The sequence below is a fragment of the Myotis daubentonii genome, chromosome 1, assembly GCF_963259705.1.
Source record: "Myotis daubentonii chromosome 1, mMyoDau2.1, whole genome shotgun sequence".
Lineage (NCBI taxonomy): Eukaryota > Metazoa > Chordata > Mammalia > Chiroptera > Vespertilionidae > Myotis > Myotis daubentonii.
In genome coordinates, this window is record NC_081840.1 from 86508442 (window position 1) to 86528226 (window position 19785).

At 44.5% G+C, this 19785-nt stretch overlaps 1 protein-coding gene across 6 annotated transcripts in view; it reads left to right on the forward strand.

Annotated features, from left to right (window-relative positions):
* ARHGAP5 (Rho GTPase activating protein 5) overlaps window positions 1-19785 on the forward strand; it is a 97421-nt gene that overhangs the window by 38763 nt on the left and 38873 nt on the right. For 4 of the 6 annotated variants that reach the window (XM_059710203.1, XM_059710184.1, XM_059710224.1 and 1 more), the window contains one exon: window positions 10368-10515. In XM_059710203.1, coding sequence (XP_059566186.1) covers window positions 10368-10515 — 148 coding nt within the window. Of the gene's footprint in view, window positions 1-10367; window positions 10516-11134; window positions 11525-19785 lie in introns of those variants that run through there. The other 2 variants (XM_059710235.1, XM_059710213.1) reach the window with 2 other exon arrangements.

Consider the following 19785-nt stretch of genomic DNA (forward strand, 5'->3'; position numbering starts at 1 on the left):
GTAGTTTTATCGTTTTATACTTTAAATAGAGGCCCGGTGCATGAATTCGTGTATGGGTGGGGTCCCTTGGGGTGGCCTTCAGGGGTCGGGCCCCAGCTCGCGCCCCCAGCCTCACAGCCCCGCAGCCCCGCCTGGCACCCCACCTTGGCCTGGCGCTGCTGCTTCACCTGCTCCACTATCCTGCCTGTGGGGAGATCAATCAGGGCTGGCCTGGGAACTGGGTGGTGTGTCTCCCCCCCCCCCCCCAACCCCCCACCGCTGCTGCTGGTAACCATATGTGGGGCAATTGGGCCCCCTTTCGCACCCGCCTTGGTCTGGTGCCATCCACTCACCTGCTCTGCTATCCTGCCGTGGTCCCACTCTTGTCGGGGCCCACAGCACCTCCTGTGCTGCCAGTGCCGTGTCACCAACGCCTGCCATGTTTTGCGCCACCCCCTGGTGGTCAGCGCATGTCATAGTGAGCGGTCGAACAACTGCCTGAGGGGACAGTTTGCACGTTAGGCTTTTATTATATAGGACTAGAGGCCCGGAGCACAAAAATTTGTGCACTCGGGGGGAGAGGGGGGGGTCCCTCAGCCTGGCCTGTGCCCTCTCGCAGTCTGGGACCCCTCGGGAGATAACGCCCTGCTGGCTTAGGCCTGCTCCCGGGTGGCAGAGGGCAGGCCTAATCCCTAGGTGCAGCCCCTGGTCGGGTTCAGAGCAGGGCCAATTGGGGGGTTGAGGCACAGCCCCCTGTCATGCACAGAGGAGGGCGGATTGGGAGGTTGCGATGCCACCCTCAGTCACGCTCAGGGTAGGGCCAGTTCGGGGGTTGGGGCGCCGCCCTCTATCACCCACAGAGCAGGGCCGATCAGGGGGTTCGGGCGCCGCCACTCTCACACTCAGGGCAGGGCCGATGGGGATGTTATGGCTCTACCCTGTCACACACAGAGCAGGGCCCGTCGGGGGGGGGGGGGGGTGGTGGTTGGGGCGCCGCATCCCGTCACACACAGAGCAGGGCCCGTGGGGTGGGGGGTTGGGGCGCCCCACCCTGTCACACACAGAGACGCAGGGTGATCAGGGGGTTGGGAAGCTCCCCCCTATCAGGCACAGAGCAGGACCGACCAGGGGGTTGGGGAGCTCCCCCCTATCAGGCACAGAGCAGGGCTGATCAGGGGGTTGGGGCGCTTTCCCCTGTCACGAACAGAGCAGGGCTGATAGGGAGGTTGTGGCCCCACCTCCTGTCACACACAGAGCCTCAGGGCGATCAGGGGGTTTGGGCGCTGCCCCCTGTCACGCTGATCCCAGTGCCTGGAGGCCTCGAGGCTCCGCTGATCCCGGTGCTGGGAGGCATATTACCCTTTTACTATATAGAATAGAGGCCTGGTGCACGGGTGGGGGCTGGCTGGTTTGCCCTGAAGGGTGTCCTGGATCAGGGTGGGGGTCCCCACTGGGGTGCCTGGCCAGCCTGGATGAGGGGATGATGGCTGTTTGCAGCTGGTCACACACCCTTCAGGTGAGGGTCCCCACTGGGGTGCCTGGCCAGCCTGGATGAGGGGATGATGGCTGTTTGCAGCTGGTCACACACCCTTCAGGTGGGGGTCCCCACTGGGGTTCCTGGCCAGTCTGGGTGAGGGGCTGAGAGCTGTTTTCAAGCTGGTGGGTGACGGAAGCTCCCAACTGCTCCTTTTTTTCTTTTTTTTTTAAATTCTGGGCCAGCTTTAGCTCTGGCTCCAGCTCTGAGGCCTCTGCTGCTGAAAGAAGGTATCTGGTTTGTTTTAGGTTCTAAAATCGAAACTCTGTATCAACTCCAGGTCTGAGATCCCAGGTTGCTGAAAGCTGGTTTCTGGGGTTTTGTTTAGCTTCTATATTTGTTACAATGTTTCTTAAACTGCAGGCTCAGAGGCCAGCAAGGCAGGCGGGGAACGTTGGAGTCCTCCGTCACTGAAGCAAGCAAGCCTCATGTTAGTTTCAAGCTGCCTGGCTGCCGGCCGCCATCTTGGCTGGCAGTTAATTTGCATATCACCCTGATTAGCCAATGGGAAGGGTAGCGGTCGTACGCCAATTACCATGTTTCTCTTTTATTAGATAGGATGTTTTGTTTTTCTTACTATATTGTAAGCTTTTGGGAGGCAGTTATGATTATCATTCATCTTCGTGTACCCTACAGTAGTGTTTCTCAATCTTGAGTTCAGTATTGATCTATTTTTAAAGTTAAAATTTTGAGTTTTCCAAAATATGTCTGTGGCCATCTCCCAAACTTGAGTTTTTGGTCAGTCTTGTTTTTATTAGCCTAGACGAGCTGTTGGCAAACTACGGCCCGCAGGCCGGATCCGGCCCGTTTGAAACGAATAAAACTAAAAAAAAAAAGACCGTACCCTTTTATGTAATGATGTTTACTTTGAATTTATATTAGTTCACACAAACACTCCATCCATGCTTTTGTTCCGGCCCTCCGGTCCAGTTTAAGAACCCATTGTGGCCCTCGAGTCAAAAAGTTTGCCCACCCCTGGCCTAGACAGTGGCTGGCAAACTGCGGCTCACAAGCCACGTGCAGCTCTTTGGTCCCTTGAGTGTGGCTCTTCCACAAAATACCACGTGTGGGCACGCACGTACAGTGCAATTGAAACTTCGTGGCCCATGTGCATGCAGAAGTCGGTATTTTGTGGAAGAGCCACACTCAAGGGGCCAAAGAGCTGCATGTGGTTCACAAGCTGCAGTTTGCCGACCACTGGCCTAGCATAATTGTTCTCAACTAGGTCAGTTTTGCCCTCCAGGGATCATCTGGCAATGTCTGGAGACAATTTTGGCTATTACAACTGGGATGGGGAATTGCTACTGTATTTATTGGGTAGAGTCAAGCAATGCTGCTAAACCTCCTGCAATAAGTGATGCTCCACAACAAAAGACTATACAATCCAAAGTGTCAATAATCCTATCTAATAAAAGAGAAACATGGTAATTGGCGTACGACCGCTACCCTTCCCATTGGCTAATCAGGGCGATATGCAAATTAACTGCCAGCCAAGATGGCGGCCGGCAGCCAGGCAGCTTGAAACTTAACATGAGGCTTGCTTGCTTCAGTGACGGAGGAAACCAACATTCCCCGCCTGCCTTGCTGGCATCTGAGCCTGCAGTTTGAAACATTGTAACAAATATGGAAGCTAAACAAAACCCCAGAAACCTACTTTCAGCAAGCCAGGATCTCAAAGCTGGAGTTACACATTGTTTCGATTATAGAACCGAAACAAACCAGATACCTGCTTTCAGCAGCGGAGGCCTAAGAGCTGGAGCCTCAGAACTAAAGCTGGCCCAGAATAAAAAAAAAGAAAAGAAAAGAAAAAAGGAGCGGTTGGGAGCTTCCGTCACCCACCAGCCTGAAAACAGCCCTCAGCCCCTCACCCAGACTGGCCAGGAACCCCAGTGGGGACCCCCACCTGAAGGGTGTGTGACCAGCTGCAAACAGCCATCATCCCCTCATTCAGGCTGGCCAGGCACCCCAGTGGGGACCCCCACCCTGATCCAGGACACCCTTCAGGGCAAACCAGCCAGCCCCCACCCATGCACCAGGCCTCTATTCTATATAGTAAAAGGGTAATATGCCTCCCAGCACCGGGATCAGCGGAGCCGCGAGGCCTCCAGGCACTGGGATCAGCGTGACAGGAGGCGGGGCCACAACCTCCTTATCCGCCCTACTCTGTGTGTGACAGGGTAGAGCCATAACCTCCCCATCGGCCCTGCCCTGAGTGTGAGAGTGGCGGTGCCCCACCCCCCTGATCCGCCCTGCTCTGTGTGTGACGGGGTGGTGCCTCAACTCCCCTATCGGCCCTACTCTGTGACAGGGGGGAGCTCCCCAGCCCCCTGATGGGCCCTGCTTTGTGCGTGACAGGGTAAGGAGCCCCAATCCCCCTGATGGGCCCTGCTCTGTGTGTGACAGGGGGCAGCGCCCCAACCCCCCAATTGGCCCTACCCTGAGCGTGACTGAGGGTGGCATCGCAACCTTCCAATCCCCCCTGCTCTGTGCATGACAGGGGGCGGCGCCCCAACTCCCCAATCGGCCCTGCTCTGAGCCCGACCAGGGGCTGCACCTAGGGATTGGGCCTGCCCTCTGCCACCCGGGAACAGGCCTAAGCCAGCAGGGCGTTATCTCCCGAGGGGTCCCAGACTGCAAGAGGGCACAGACCAGGTTGAGGGACCCCCCCCCCCCGAGTGCACAAATTTTTGTGCACCGGGCCTCTAGTAATATATATAAGAATGTGGTCTGTAAGGAAATTCCTGTGAGATTCTAGAAGTCATTCATACAAATGATGTTTGTACCTGCTCATTAGGAAAGGCAGGTTTTTCCTCATAGGTGGTAGATTTTACTTCCCTATCTTCATCATGATTGGGTAAAATTTATTTTGAAGAAGGAGCTACTGTGGGACAAAGCCACATGCTATTGCTATGTGTCCCACTTCGCTCATCTTTATTCTGCTGTAAAATATGTTTTCATTTCCTTGTCACAGTCTTACTTGAGATTGCCATAACTTCTTATTTAGATGATTGTAATGACCTTTCTTAAAAAATCATTTAAATTTGAGATAATTGCAGGTTAACATACCATTGTAAGGTAATGCAGAGATCCCATGCATCCTTTGCCCAGTTTCCCACAAAAATAACATCTTCTAAAAGTATAGAGTAATATTACAACAAGGGTGTTGATATTAATGTGATCCACAGATCTTATTTAGATTTCCCCAGTTTTACTTATACTCATTTGTGTGTTTGTATTTCATTCTATGCAATTTTCACATGTGGATTTCTGTATCTGTCACTAACATATCTTTCCTGTTGTCCTTTTATAACCATACCTTCCCTTCTAATTCCCCTCCATACATAACCCATCCCTAGCAATCCAACCACTGATTGCCAGTTCCAGGATGTTATATAAATGGGATCATAGAGCATGTAGCTTTCTGGGACTGATTTTTTTTTTTTTTTACAGATAGGAAGGGAGAGGTATAGTTAGAAATATTGATGAGAGAGAAACATAGGTCAGCTGCCTCCTGCACACCTCCTACTGGAAAAGTGCCTGCAACCAAGGTACATGCCCTTGACCAGAATCGAACCTGGGACCTTTTAGTCCACAGGCTGACGCTCTATCCACTGAGCCAAACCAGTCAGGGCTGGGACTGATTTTTAAAAAATTCAGTATAATTCCCTTGAGATTCAGATAAGTTGTTGCATAAATCAATAGTTTGTCTCTTTTTATTGCTGAGTAATATTCCATGTATGTATATAGCACAGCTTTTTAACCTGTTGTAGGACATCTGTATTATTTCTAGCTTTGGGCTATTATGAATAAAATTGCTATGAACAATCAAGTACAGATTTTTATATAAATATAAATTTTCATTTCTCCGGGATAAATCCCCACGAGTGCAGTTTCTGGGTCGTATGGTAATTTTATATTTATTTTTACAAGAAACTTTTCTAGAGTGGGTGTACTATTTTAAATTCCCACCAGCAATGTATAATGGATACTGTTTCTCCATATTCTCACCAGCATTGTGGGTTCAGTAACTTTTTTTTTATTAAATTTTTAAGGAGAGGGAGAGACACATGACATGAGAGAGAACTGGCTGCCTCCTGCACACCCCCTACCGGGGATCAAGTCCACAACCCAGGCATGAGCTCTAACCAGGAATCAAACCAGCAACCTTTCAGTGCACAGGATGACACCCAACCTACCAAGCTACAGTGGATGTTGCTTCTCGGCGATACTGTTAATAAACATGCCTAATCTCTCTCCCTGCAAAATAAATGTATGCAGCCTCTATATAAAATTCAGATTCTTTACTTAGGCACGAAAACTATTTGCAGTGTGGCCCTTGCCTACCTTCATTATTAATTCCTATACATACTTTTTAGTTCCAGGTGTGTTGAAATAGTAGCTATCTCTTGTAATGATTAGATTATACATATAATATTACCAAATACCTGATACACAGGGTGGGGCAAAAGTAGGTTTACAGTTGTTTGTATGGAAAAATAATACAATAATTAATAAATAATAATACCAGAATAAACTCTGTGTTTTGAGTATTCACAACACTGTAAACCTACTTTTACTCCACTGTGTATACCAAGCAATAAAAAAATGGCAGTTTCTAGTAATTTCTGAGAGCTTATGTTGGCATATGGTATGTTTAGAAGAGTGAATGAACTATAGGTAGACTAGATTCTTTCTAAATCCTGAAATGTCCCCAACCTCATCTCTACCTTTATAAGTTCTATCTTTTAAAGTCTGGGTTTAAGCCTATGTCTGATTATTTTGACACATAATCATACACTGTTTTGTACGTGTTACTAATTAAATGACGGATAGTGAGGTGTTTTTTCTTCATAATTATCTGTTTGGTGAGGGCATTTAACTGTACTCCCATTCATTTTATTTTTTAATCCTCACCTGAGGATATACATATTTTTTTTAAGTTCTTTATTGTTTAATGTATTACACAAGTCTCCTTTTTCCCCCATTGACCTCTCCCTGACTGACCCCAATCCCCAGCACTTGCCCTCACTCCTCCTCTCCCTGCCACCCATCTGTGTCCATTGGTTATGCTCATATGCATGCATAAAAGTCCTTTTGTTGACCTTTTACCCCTCTTCCCTCCACCCCCCCCCCCACCCCGCCTTCCCTCATAGGTTGGACAGTCTAATCCAGGGGTGGGCAAACTTTTTGACTCGAGGGCCACAATGGGTTCTTAAACTGGACCGGAGGGCTGGAACAAAAGCATGGATGGAGTATTTGTGTGAACTAATATAAATTCAAAGTAAACATCATTACATAAAAGGGTACGGTCTTTTTTTTCTTTTTTTTTTTTTTTAGTTTAATTCATTTCAAACGGGCCGGATTAGTTTGCCCACTGCTGGTCTAATCAATGCTTCTATGGCTCTGGTTCTGTTTTTGTTCATCAGTTTATGTTCATTATATTTCACAAATGAGTGAGATCATGTGATATTTATCTATCTGACTGGTTTATTTCGCTTAGCATAATGCTCTCCAGTTCCATCCATGCTGTTGCAAATGGTAAGAATTACTTCTTTTTTTACAGCAGTATAGTATTCCATTGTGTAGATATACCACAGTTTTCTAATCCACTCATCTGCTGATGGGCACTTAGGCTGTTTCCAAATCTTAACTATTGTAAATTGTGCTGTTATGAACATAGGAGTGCATATATCCTTTCTGATTGGTGTTTCTGATTTCTTGGGATATATTCCTAGAAGTGGGATTACTGAGTCAAATGGGAGCAGCTAGTAGTTTGCAGGCTAGAAAGTACCTTAGTGCTCCTGAGAGAGGACTCAGTCAATGTATTCCTCTCTCAGCTTTGAAATTATAGTCTGTTCATTTCTACTACCTTCCACATTGTACTCTTTTGGTGGTGGTGGAAATGGAAGGGTCATTTAAGGAGTAAGGGTCCACATACTATATTGATTTGGTGGGTTAGTTCTAGAGCCAGAGCAAACATGCCAATGCTTTGATGACAACATTCCAGACATGTAATTATATTACATGTAATCTGTATCACCAAAGAGTGATAGTATATGAGGATTTAGAAGTGGGATTTTATGAGCTCTGGAGGTTTGCTAGGTGGAGCAACCTGAAATTGAAAGTTAGAAAGGACTTAGTTCATTTTCCCAAGATATCCAGAGACTTAGAAGAATACATTGGGAGATACATCCAAAGGAGAGACTCTTCCAGAAAGAATTGGAAATTAAGATGAGAATTGTTGCTTTAGGCCAGTAATGGCGAACCTTTTGAGCTCGGCGTGTCAGCATTTTGAAAAACCCTAACTTAATTCTGGTGCCGTGTCACATATAGAAATTTTTTGATATTTGCAACCATAGTAAAACAAAGATTTATATTTTTGATATGTATTATATATATATATATATATATATATTTATATGCCATTTAACAAAGAAAAATCAACCAAAAAAATGAGTTCACGTGTCACCTCTGACACGCATGTCATAGGTTCACCATCACTGCTCTAGGCATTGAAAGTGTTACCTGTGCTCCCTCCCCCACCCACCCACACTTTTCTGATTAGAAATTATGTGGGGGGTTTTTTTGGTTTTTCTGTTTTGTTTTTTATTATAGAAATATCAGTTTAATCTTTTACTGTAAGAATATGAACGTTTTAAGAGGATCTTTGCTATTATTTATACAAACAGTATAATTAATTGATAAAGGTCTCTGGGTTTCTTTTAACTTCATGGTCTCAAATGTTGCTGTGGAGGATTCACATCCTGAGATGCATATTGGGGGTCCTCTGGGTTAAGTGACTAGTAGCAGTAATCAAAGCCGAATGCCACAACCTTCTCCTGGGTGTCGCCAAAGCCATCTGGTCGACTGTCCACCTTTAAATTCCTAATTGTTGCCACTTTGCCATCAATTTCCACAATAATTCTTCCTCCTCCTTTGGTCTCCCTCTTGCTGAGGGACCGCACCCTCACGGCCACCAGCACGTTTGCCATCCTTCGGCCTCCGCCCAAGTCTGGCAAGCCGGCCCAGCTGCAGCATCACCAACCCCAGCCCCAAACTTAGCCGCAGCCCCGGCCCAGCCCCTCCACCCCACGCGCCCCCTGGGGTGGGCCGGCCTGGGGCAAGAAATTATATGTTTTTATCCTGTTCATAAATCAGTAATGATGTTTTTGACAAATATGAATAGGTTGGTTATTTATACCAGAAAAAATAAAAATTTGTAGATAAAATTAGACTAAAAAGCAATAATGACTGTCATAAAGGTGCTCTAATATGTATAAGTTACTGAAAACTTCCTCTTCTTTCTATATTTTAGAGATTCTCAATTGGGAGTGCATAATAGAATCATCTGTGGAGATGGTTACTATACCCTGCTCCAAAAAGACTGACTCAATTTCCTCAGTGGTGGAATTCCAGACAATACTTCCTTAAGTTTTTGAGATGTTCTCTCCCTGGGTTAAAACCTACTTTCTCCCAATGCTAGATTGAAGTTAAAACTCTGTAACTTCCTTAATTTTTTGTATTGTGAAAATGCCTTGTTTATTGTGCAAATTATCTTTAAAAAATAGAATCAGACCCTGACTCTATTTCTTGGCTCAGTTGGTTGAACATCATCCTATGCACAAAGGTTGCTTGGGGCACATGCCTAGGTGGTGGGTTCAATCCCCAGTAAGGCGTGTGCAGGAGGCAGCTGATCATGTTTTTCTCCCTCTCCCTTCCTCTCTAAAATCAGTCAAAACATATTTTAAAAATATAAAGAAACTAGAGGCCTGTTGCATGAAAAGATTCACGCAATAGGCCTGGGTCCCGGGTGCCGGAGGAAAACCGATGCCGCTCCGGCCGGAGCCACCTTCAAAGCCCTCGCTGCTCCGGCTGGAGCCGCCTTCAAGCGAGAGCCGCCTTCAGTCTTCTCGCCTACATATGCAAATTTACCGCCATCTTTGTTGGCGGTTAATTTGCATATCGCTCTGATTAGCTAGTGATGGGCGTAGCAAAGGTATGGTCAATTTGGTGGATCTTTGTCTGTTATTAGATAGGATAGCCCTGCTAGTGTGGCTTAGTGGTTGAGCATTGACCTATGAACCAGGAGGTTGTGGTTCGATTTTTGGTTGGGGCAAATGGGAAAAGAAGGGGGGAAAAATTTATGGAGTTACATAGGCTCACTGTATAATTGGTAATTAAAGTTACATTCTTACAAATACAGCCATGCCCGAAACCTCACATGACATGTAAAGACCAAATAAAATTAACAGACCACCCCTAAACTGAATTGAGCATTGCTTAATCCTAGTTTCTCCTTTGTGTTGGCATTGAAAAATGATTTTTTCTAATCTCCCTACCTATCCAGTTTTCCATTATTTTCAAAGGAAAATTTTTTTTCCTACTCACCTATTTTTTCTGTTTACTTTTATCTCACCATTGCTTAAGTTGCTGCTTTTAGCAGAATTTATTTAATGAGTACCATTTTGATGGGCATGGTTGGATGTGGCTTTAATTTATTCATTTATTTTTCACTGCTTTTATTTTGTTGTTGTTAATCCTCGCCTGAGGATATTTCCATGGATTGTTAGAAAGAGTGGAAGGGACAGGGAGAAACACAGAAACATGGATGTGAGAGAATCACATCAATTGGTTGCCTCCCACACGTGTTCCCACCAGCCTTGACCTGAATCGAAGCCGGGACCCTTCAAATATCTGAGGGCTGAAGCTCTCTATCCACTGAGCCAAACTGGCTAGGGCTGGATGTGGCTTTTAAATATTTCTTTTGATACAAAATGTGTATTTACATTGCTTAATACTAATGTTATTCTAAAGGAAATCTTAATAGTTTTAACTTGAATATGTTTTCTTACAGCAGAAGAAGAAAACTAAGAACTTCAATCCACCAACACGTAGAAATTGGGAAAGTAATTACTTTGGGATGCCCCTCCAGGATCTGGTCACAGCTGAGAAGCCCATACCACTGTTTGTTGAAAAATGTGTGGAATTCATTGAAGATACAGGTAGGATATAAATATCATTGAAAGAGGGTTTTTTTTGTTTTGTTTTATTTATTTATTTTTTTAAAATCTTTAAATTCTTTATTAGTTAAGGACTTACAAATGTGTCCTCATTCCCCCCATCATTGAAAGAGGTTTGATTTAAATTTTCACTTTTGCTGCACCAACAGTTTTTTAAAATGCTCATGATTCATTAAAGCTAAGTTTTGAAAGAGGTATATAGTTCTCATTATTAGGATTGTCTTGAGTATTAACTCTAGATATAACCATCTGACATCTGAAAGAAGTTTTGTTATTGGCCAGTAATGTTTTTGTTGGACTTCTCTTTAATAAATGGCTAAGTCAAATGCTAAAATGTTAATAAACTCACCTTATTCTGGAATTTAGAATAACTTGATTGTTAAATCGTGCTATTTATTCATAGGTAGTTATGATTTAAATCTATAATTTGAAAGTTTTTAATATTTTAAAGTAACACTTGATTTTTCTTATTTTACACATGAATTATTCCGTTAAAAATTAATAATAATTAAGAATGTTTGATCAGTGTTCTGCTCTCACATTGATGTTTATCTCTCTCTCTCTCCCTTTTCCTTCTCTCTTTAAAAATCAATTTAAAAAGTCCTAAACAAAAAACCCCCACAAAACTGGATACCCATATTCTATCTAAAAAAAATCAAGCTTACTGGCCAGTGTGGCTCGCAGGTTGTCTGTACACAGAAAAGTGATGGGTTCAGTTCCTGGTCAGGGCACATACCCAGGTTGTGGATTTGATACCCAGTTGCTAGTCAATGTTTTTCTCTCACATCAATGTTCATTTTGCTCTTCCTCTCTCTCTAAAACATATGAAAACACATTCTTGGGTGAGGATAAAAATATAGAGTCTTGGTCAAGTCATATAGCCTTACTGATTTTCTTGTTGACTTTTTTAATTACTTAAATAGTATTACTGAAATCTGAAGTCATGATTGTAAATTTGTTCCTCCTTTAAATTCTGTTAAGTTTTGCTTCATGTGTTTCGAAATTGTTTTAGTTGCACATGCATTTATGATTATGTCTTCTTTATGAACTGACCTATTTTTATGAAGCATTCTCTTTATGCTTTGTAATATTCTTTGTTCTGGAGTCTACTTTGTCTAATATTAAAATAGTCAATGGTATTTTCTTTTTAGTAGTATTTATTGGTATATCTTTTCTATCCTTCTACTTTCAACCTTTCTGTATCTTTATATTTAATGTAGTTTCTTGTAAACAACTAGAAGCCCTGTGCACAAAAATGTGTGCACTGGTGGGGGTCCCTCAGCCCAACCTGTGCCCTCTCACAGTCTGGGACCCCTCGGGAGATAACCACCTGCTGGCTTAGGCCCGCTCCCCTGGTGGCAGATGGCATGCCCAATCCGCGGTGTCTGCCCCGTCTCCCCAGGTCGCAGATGGCAGGCCTGGAGCCCACGCTGGGGCGGGCGGCGGCTCGGGATTGCACTGAGGTCCCTGTGGATGTTCAGGCTCCGAAAGCGTAGGTTTTCTTTCTTGGTTTTGTTTTCACTTCTTGAAATTGAAATGTGTTAAAAAAAAAATTTTTTTTTTTCTACACCTTTTTGGGTCCCAGGGACCCCACCATGCACCAGCTGTCCTTTCCCAGCTTGGTGCTCCTCCGAGCTTTTCACGGAGGGGCAACCTTTTAGGTTGTGGGGTGCGTTGAGAGAAGCCTGGCTTTCTGAAAGTGAGTGATTTGGGGATTTGTGGTCTGGCTGAGGAGCTCCAGGGCCCACTTAGAACAGTGGGGGCAGCTACAGTGAGTGACCAAAGAAACCAGAGAAAAGTTAGGAGACAATAAATGGTTAGATTTCTAATTCCGCACGTTGCGTGAGCGAGTTGCATGTGTGTCCACTGCCCCTCACACTGCCGGCCCTGCGCCCCAGGAGCCCAACTTGGCTGAAAAGAATAGCTCAAGCACCCAGTGAGGCCTTAAAGCCTGGGGTGCTTGCTTGTGTTGTCCGAGCCTAAGCTCGCGGCACTGGAGCGCCCCCAGGAGACGGGACCCCGGCGCGGCTGTCTCCTTCCCACAAACCTGCTGCCGGGTGCCCCGCTGTCCTCCTCCACTTTTCGTCCGGACTTGCCGCTCACTCCTGGTCTCTGTTCGCCTCTGGCTGATGTGGGGGGCCGTGTTTCTTCCTGAGGAGCCGTCCTGGTCCTGGCCCTGGCCCTGGGCCTCCACTTCCTCAGACCCACCCCCACCCCCGCGCGGCCCCCCTCACAGCTGAGTCTCCCGCCCTCCCCTGTGCTCACAGCTTTCCTGACGCTCCTTTTTGCTTCCAGAGCCACCGGTCTTGCTGTGTCCCTCACCCTTTTGCTCTTCCGTGGAGATGCCCGACCTTTCTTTCCTTTGGGTACTTCCGGGGCTTTCTTCAGGTTTCCTTTCTGAGCTGTTTTTCTGATTTTGGACCTGGGAGCCAGGCCTCCTGTACCCGCAAGCTGCTGCGCTTCCTCTAAAATCATTTCTCCCTTAGGCCCCAGCCCCTCAAACCGCCCTGGAAAGCACTGGTTGCTTCCTGTGCCCGTGTGCTTCCTGCTCCCGGCATTTCAGGTAAATGGAGTCAGACAGCCGGGCCTTTGCACCGGCTGCTTCCCTCAGCTCCGTGTTCGTCCTCGCCGCCCGCAGCGTGTCAGCCCTGTGCTCCTCTTGGCTGTCACCCACTCCCGGTGGGGACATAGTTCTGGGGTCGACACCTATTTTCTTCTTTGTTGTTTGTTTTAAAATAACTTCTCTAATGTATTGGTGCCTAGTTCCAATAAGCATAAGCCTAATGCTCAAGTAGGCAGGTTCGGGTCTCCTGGCTGTTCACCTGGGGCTCGCAGCTCCGGTGTCACTTCTGAGGAGCTGCCTGCGCTGGGGCTCCTACCCCCATGGGGGGGGCCGGGACTGCCAGCCTCTCCCTGTCATGGGGTGGGTGGCTGCTCAGGATCACGCTGCCGCCCACCCCGCCCCGCCCACAGCAGGCCTGGATCTTGCGCTGGGGTGGGTGGCCACTCGGGATCACGCTGCCGCCAGCCCTGCCCCCCACATGGCAGGCCAGGATCTCGGCTGGGGCGGCCAGCGGCTGGGGGTTGCACTGCCTCCAGCCCCAGGCGGTCCTGCAGCGGGATCTGCTTGCAGTATGCAAATTAGCCTCCATCTTTGTTGGTGGTTAATTTGTATATCGCCCTGATTAGCCAATGGGAAGCGTAGCAAAGGTGCAGTCAATTACCCTTTTTGTCTTTTATTAGATAGGATACTTAATTGGTCTGACAAACAACTTGTTTTTATTGGAGTGTTTATTATGTCATTCATTAGTTTTTAATGTAGTTATCAGTATAATTGATTTTAAATCTCCCGTCTTGTTTTTTTCTATTTGTCCCATGTGTTCATTCCCTTTTTCTTTTTTTCCTGCCTTCTTTTGGATTAATTGAATATCTTTAATTCTATTTTAACTCCAATATCAGATTATTATTATCTATCTCAGATTTTTAGTGCCACTCTTAAGGGTTTTTTGTTTTTGTTTTTTTTTAAATATGTTTTTATTGATTTTTTACAGAGAGGAACGGAGAGAGATAAGAGAGTTAGAAACATCGATGAGAGAGAAACATCGATCAGCTGCCTCCTGCACACCTCCCACTGGGGATGTGCCCGCAACCCAGGTATATGCCCTTGACCAGAATCGAACCTGGGACCTTTCAGTCCGCAGGCCGACGCTCTATCCACTGAGCCAAACTGGTTTCGGCATACTCTTAAGTTTTGAAATATATTCAGTCACAGTTCATCTACACTAATCTAATAAAAGAGAAACATGCAAATTGGTGTCACTCTGCTACACCCAGCAGCCAATCAGAGCTACTATGCAGATTAACCCAACAAAGATGGTGGTTGATTTGCATACGCAGGCACGGCTCGAAGACTAAAGGCTCCGGCCGGAGTGAAGACTGATGAGGCTTGGCTCCTCTGCTGTGGCTGCCACAGAGAAGCCAAGTCTCACTGCAGCCGTACCAAAGGCTTAGGTCCCGGGTGCCAGAGGAAAATTGGTGCCCGCGGCCAGGGGAAGGAAGGCCTATTGCGTGAATCTTCATGCAACGGGCTTCTAGTCTTCAAATAATATGACATTACCATAATGTGTAGTTTAAGAACATTGTAACAGTATATTTAACCCTCCTATCTCGTTTTATTGTTATACATTTTAATTAATTCTACAACGTTTTAAACATCACAGTACATGCATGTTTATAATTTTTGCTTTAAATAGCTAATTATCCTCATTTTTGAAAGATAGTTTCTTAGGTTATAAGTCTTTGTAACAACTTTATTGAACATAATTCACATACTCTACAATTCATCTGTTTAGCAGAGTTGGGGAACGCCCGGCCCTTGGGCCATATAAGGCCCAAGAAATCCTTTGGTCTGGCCCTGCCAAGGCATTAGGGGTGGGTTAATTAAATGTTTGACTAAAGATAGCAGGCTAATTTTTAAGTTGATAATTTTTGTAAGGCCTACTGATGATGTTATAAATATCCAAATGGAAGAAAACGGTTCCCCAGCCCTGACTTAAAGTGTACAGTCCAGTGGTGTATTCACAGTTATGTAGCCATCAGCACAATCAATTTTAGAACATTTTTATCATCCCAAAAAGAAACCCCATACCCATTAAGTAATCACTCTCTATTCCTCACACCCACCAATCCACCCTTAACTTTCTGACTCTATAGATTTACCTGTTCTGATCTTTTGTGACTGCCTTCTTTCAGTTAACATGTTTTCAAGGTTCATCCGTATTATAGCATCTATCAGTATTTCATTTTTATTGCTAACAATTTTTTCATTAATGGACATTTGGGGTTGTTTCCATTTTCTGGCTATTGATAATAGTGCTGCTGTGAATAGTCCTATACAAGTTTTTGAATGGATGTGTTTTTTACTTCTCTTGAGTAAATCATATGGTAACTCTTTATTTAACCTTTTGAGGAGGACCAGTCTGTCTTACAAAGTGGCTGCATTATTTACATTCCCACCAACAGTATTCAAGATGTCCAGTTTCTTCATATCTTCACTTAAACTTATTTTCCTCTTTTTAGATTATAGCCATTCTGAGCAGGTGTGAAGTGGGATCTCATATCATTTTGATTTGCATTTCCCCTGATGACAAATGATACGAGCATATTTTCAGGTGCTTATTAGCTATTGTATATTTTCTTTGGAGAAATACCTATTCAGATCCTTCACCTATTTTTAAATTGAGCTGTTTGTCTTCCTGTTTAGTTTGCAAAATTTTTCCCATCTGTGGATTGTCTTTCAAAATTCCTTGATGGTATTGTTTCAAGCACAAAAGTTGTAAATTTTGACACTCAGTTAATTTTTAAAAAATTTTGACACTGTGCATGATAACATATCTAAGAAGGTTTGCCACTGATTCGTGCACCAGTGGGGTCCCTCGGCCTGGCCTACGGGGATTAGGCCGAAATGGGCTCTCCAATATCCCCTGAGGGATCCCGGATTGAGAGAGGGTGCAGGCCAGGCTGGGGAGGGACCGCAGGAGGGCTCCAGGGTGTGTCCGGCCCATCTCGCCCAGCCCCGATCTGCCGGCCCCCAGCAGCAAGCTAACCTACCCTCTGGAGTATCTGTCCCCTGGTGGTCAGTGCACGTCATAGCGACTGGTCTAAGGGTCAGACACTTGGCATATTAGGTTTTTATTATATAGGATATTCTTCTAAGTTTTATGTTAGCTTTTATGATGAGATCTATTTATCCATTTTGAGTTAATTTTTTATAGGTGGTTCAGGGAAGGTTTTCAGCTTGATTCTTTTGCATGTAGGTATACATTGTCCAAGTACCTTATTTAATTTTAATTCCCTTGGCATTCTTTTTGAAAATCGGTTGACCATGATCATGAATGCGTCTGGACTTACATTTAATTGATCTGTATGCCTATCCATTTATGCTGGTAGCACTCTATAGCATTACTGTAGCTTTGTAGTAAGTTTTGAAATCAAGAAGTATTGAGTCTTCCAACTTTATTCTTCTGGGAATATAGTTCTATGCTGATGAATTTTTAAAACTGTGTGTTTTTTCCATTCAGCTTTGTAAAGACTCTTGTCTTCTGCGTGATATCTAACAAGTAGTCTGCTTGTTAGTCTTATTTGTGATTCTGTATGTGATATGTTCTCCTTTCTCCCTCAATTCCCAGCTACTCTTAATATTATTCTCTTTGGTTTTCAGCAATTTTAGTTAAAAAATAACAATGCATGCTATTCAAAACAAACAAACAAACAAAAAACTTCTGCTTGAGGTTTCTGGAGTTTCTTAGATCTCTTGGTTTATAATTTTCAAATTTGGATTCTTCACTGTTCTTTTTCCCATACCTCTGCTTCTGGACTTCAATTACATGTGTTTTAGACATCTTGAAATTGTCCCACGCTCACTGAGGCTGTGTTCATTGTGTTTATTTTTTTTCTATTTCTTTTTTTTTAATCCTCACCCAAAGATATGTTTACTGATTTGTGAGAGAGAGACAGAGAGAGAGATCGAGATTTATTGCCTCTTATATGCATCCCAACCAGGAATCAAAGCTGCAACCTTTTTGGTGTACGGGACAATGCTCCAACCAACTGAGCCACCCAGCCAGGGCTCATTGGTCATTTTGATTAAGCTATATATCTATTCGTATATGTTGTAGTTCACTGACTTTTTTTTTTTTTGGTTCAAATTTAGATGTTTCATTTAAGTTTCTTTTTATGTGTTTCATTTTTCTACCCATTGTGTTGATATTTTCCTTTACATCTTTGAGTATACTAAAACAATTTATAATAGCTGTTTTAAGATCCTGTGTTACTAATTCTGTCATATTTCATTTCTGGGTCTGTTTCAAGTATTGGGTTTGTTTTGTCATGTGTTAAATATTATGTGAAGCAATTTGATCCTTTCTAGGCTTGCTAGCTTTTCAGGGGGTGGATCCAGAGCAACTTTTAGTCTAATATTTATTTAGACCTACAATGTGGCATGAAGACTTGACCCAATGTGCTCTGCATATTAAAAAATCTTTTGAGAATAGAACTTGAACTATTCTTAATCCCTGGCCTAAAGAAGTTTTCTTTCGTACATGTGCAGTATTCAACCAAATGCTCTGGGGACTTTTCTGAACATCTCTGAGGTTCTTTCTCCATATATCTCTTCCTCTTTTTTAGTACTGTACCCTTCAAATTCTAGTCTTATTATTTCTGAACTCCTTTTTACATCTTCTCAACTCTGATAGACCATTCTACCTCTGGTGGGATTCTACCTCTCTGCACTACTATCAAAAAATTGTCTCCAGACATTAATTTGGGACATTCAGACAGTTTAACTTATTTAATTCTTTTTCCTCACTGATCACAGTTTTGAGCTGCCTATTGTCTGAAAGCTGTTTCATACAATTTTCTAGGTTTTAGTTTTTTTCTATAGTAGGGCAATTGCCATAGCAGCAGTTAATCCTTAATGATAGAGTCAGATCTATAGCAGTTTTTATAATAGGTATTATATAATAAGTTGTGTTAAGTTATTCCTGTTGGGAAATAGCCCTGGAAATATTATTATAAATTCAAAGTAGGCAAAAGGGGTAGTGCAGAGGAGAGAGACTGAAAAGCATAAGAACAAAAGGCTTCTCTCAAGAATTAGGATGATAAACCTGATAGATAGGGGTTAAAAGAGGACTCAAAAATGCCTCTCAGATTGCTATATTAGGGTGAACAGTCTGGTCCAAATTAATTGACAGGATTCAATGTTGAAGTTATCTATCTCACTAGACCTCAGCTCGATGTTGGACCTGCTCCTAGCGCCTGGTCTGTTGAGTCAGCCTCCACATTGGACCGAAAAGGGTTAAGATGCACCAGTTGCTATAACATGCACTGACCACCAGAGGGCAGAAGCTCCGACCAGTAGGTTAGCTTGCTGCTGGGGTCCAGCTGATTGGGACTGAGTGAGAAGGGCCAGACATGCCCTGGAGCCCTCCTGTGGTCCCTCCCCAGCTGGCCAATCTCCCGCATCCCTCCACAGCCCCAATCGTGCACCAGTGCAGTCCCTTGGCCTGGCCTGAGCCCTCTCTCAATCCGGGACCCGTCAGGGGATATCGGAGAGCCGGTTTTGATCCAATCCTGCAGGCCAGGCCAAGGGACCCCACTGGTGCATGAATTTGTGCACTGGGCCTCTGATTTTTAATAAGAAAGAAGCATGTTATCAGCTTTGAATATATACAGGTCAGGTGACTTAAAATGATGCTTTTTTTACATTTTATTGAGGCATAATCATCTATACTAATAATAGCCTAGGGCAGTGGTCAGCAAACTCATTAGTCAACAGAGCCAAATATCAACAGTACAACAATTGAAATTTATTTTGAGAGCCAAATTTTTTAAACTTAAACTATATAGGTAGGTACATTGTTATGAATTTAATTAGGGTACTCCTAAGGCTAAGGAAGAGCCACACTGAAGGGGCCAAAGAGCCGCATGTGGCTCGCGAGCCGCAGTTTGCCGACCACTGGTCTAGGGCATCATGACCTAAATGACCAGACGGACAACCAAAAGAGAGAGGCAGGGCCTGATCAGCAGCCACCTTGGCTGCTGGCGAGGCCTGGCGGTGGGGGAGCGGGGGGGCCTGATCCACAGCTGCTGCGGAGGCTGTTAATCAGGCCCTCAGATAGGTCTGGAAAGAGAGACAGCTGTCAGCGGGCCATTCTGGATTTCCCAGAAGAGCCCATGGCTGCCTAGGAGGTGGAGCTTTTGACGCTGACTGGCATAGAAACTGACCGATCAAAAACAAATCTGGGTGAACTGCAAGGAGCCAATGGCTGCCTAGGAGGTGGAGCTTTTGACGCTGACTGGCATAGAAACCGACCAAGCAGAACCTAATCTGGGTGAACTGTGAAGGCAGAACCTAAGCTGGGGGCTGAGGAGGGGTTTTAAGGGCAACAGCTGTTTGGTGTAAGGTGTAAGAAAGTGGTTCAATTTTTTAATAACTGGTTTGGCAGTATAGTGCATATGGCTGGCTATCAGTCCAGATATAGGGATTATGTATTTTTGTCTGCAAAGTGCATCTCCTCCTGCTGAAAAAGGCTCCCCCTACCCCATTTAAGCAATTCTATCCTATATAATCTATCTATACTAATAAAAGGGAAATATGCTAATTAGACCGGGTCAACCGGCCATCTTCTGGATGTCCGACTTCCTTCTGGACAAAGCCATGGTGGTGGAGGCCGAGGCAGAGGCAGTTAGGGG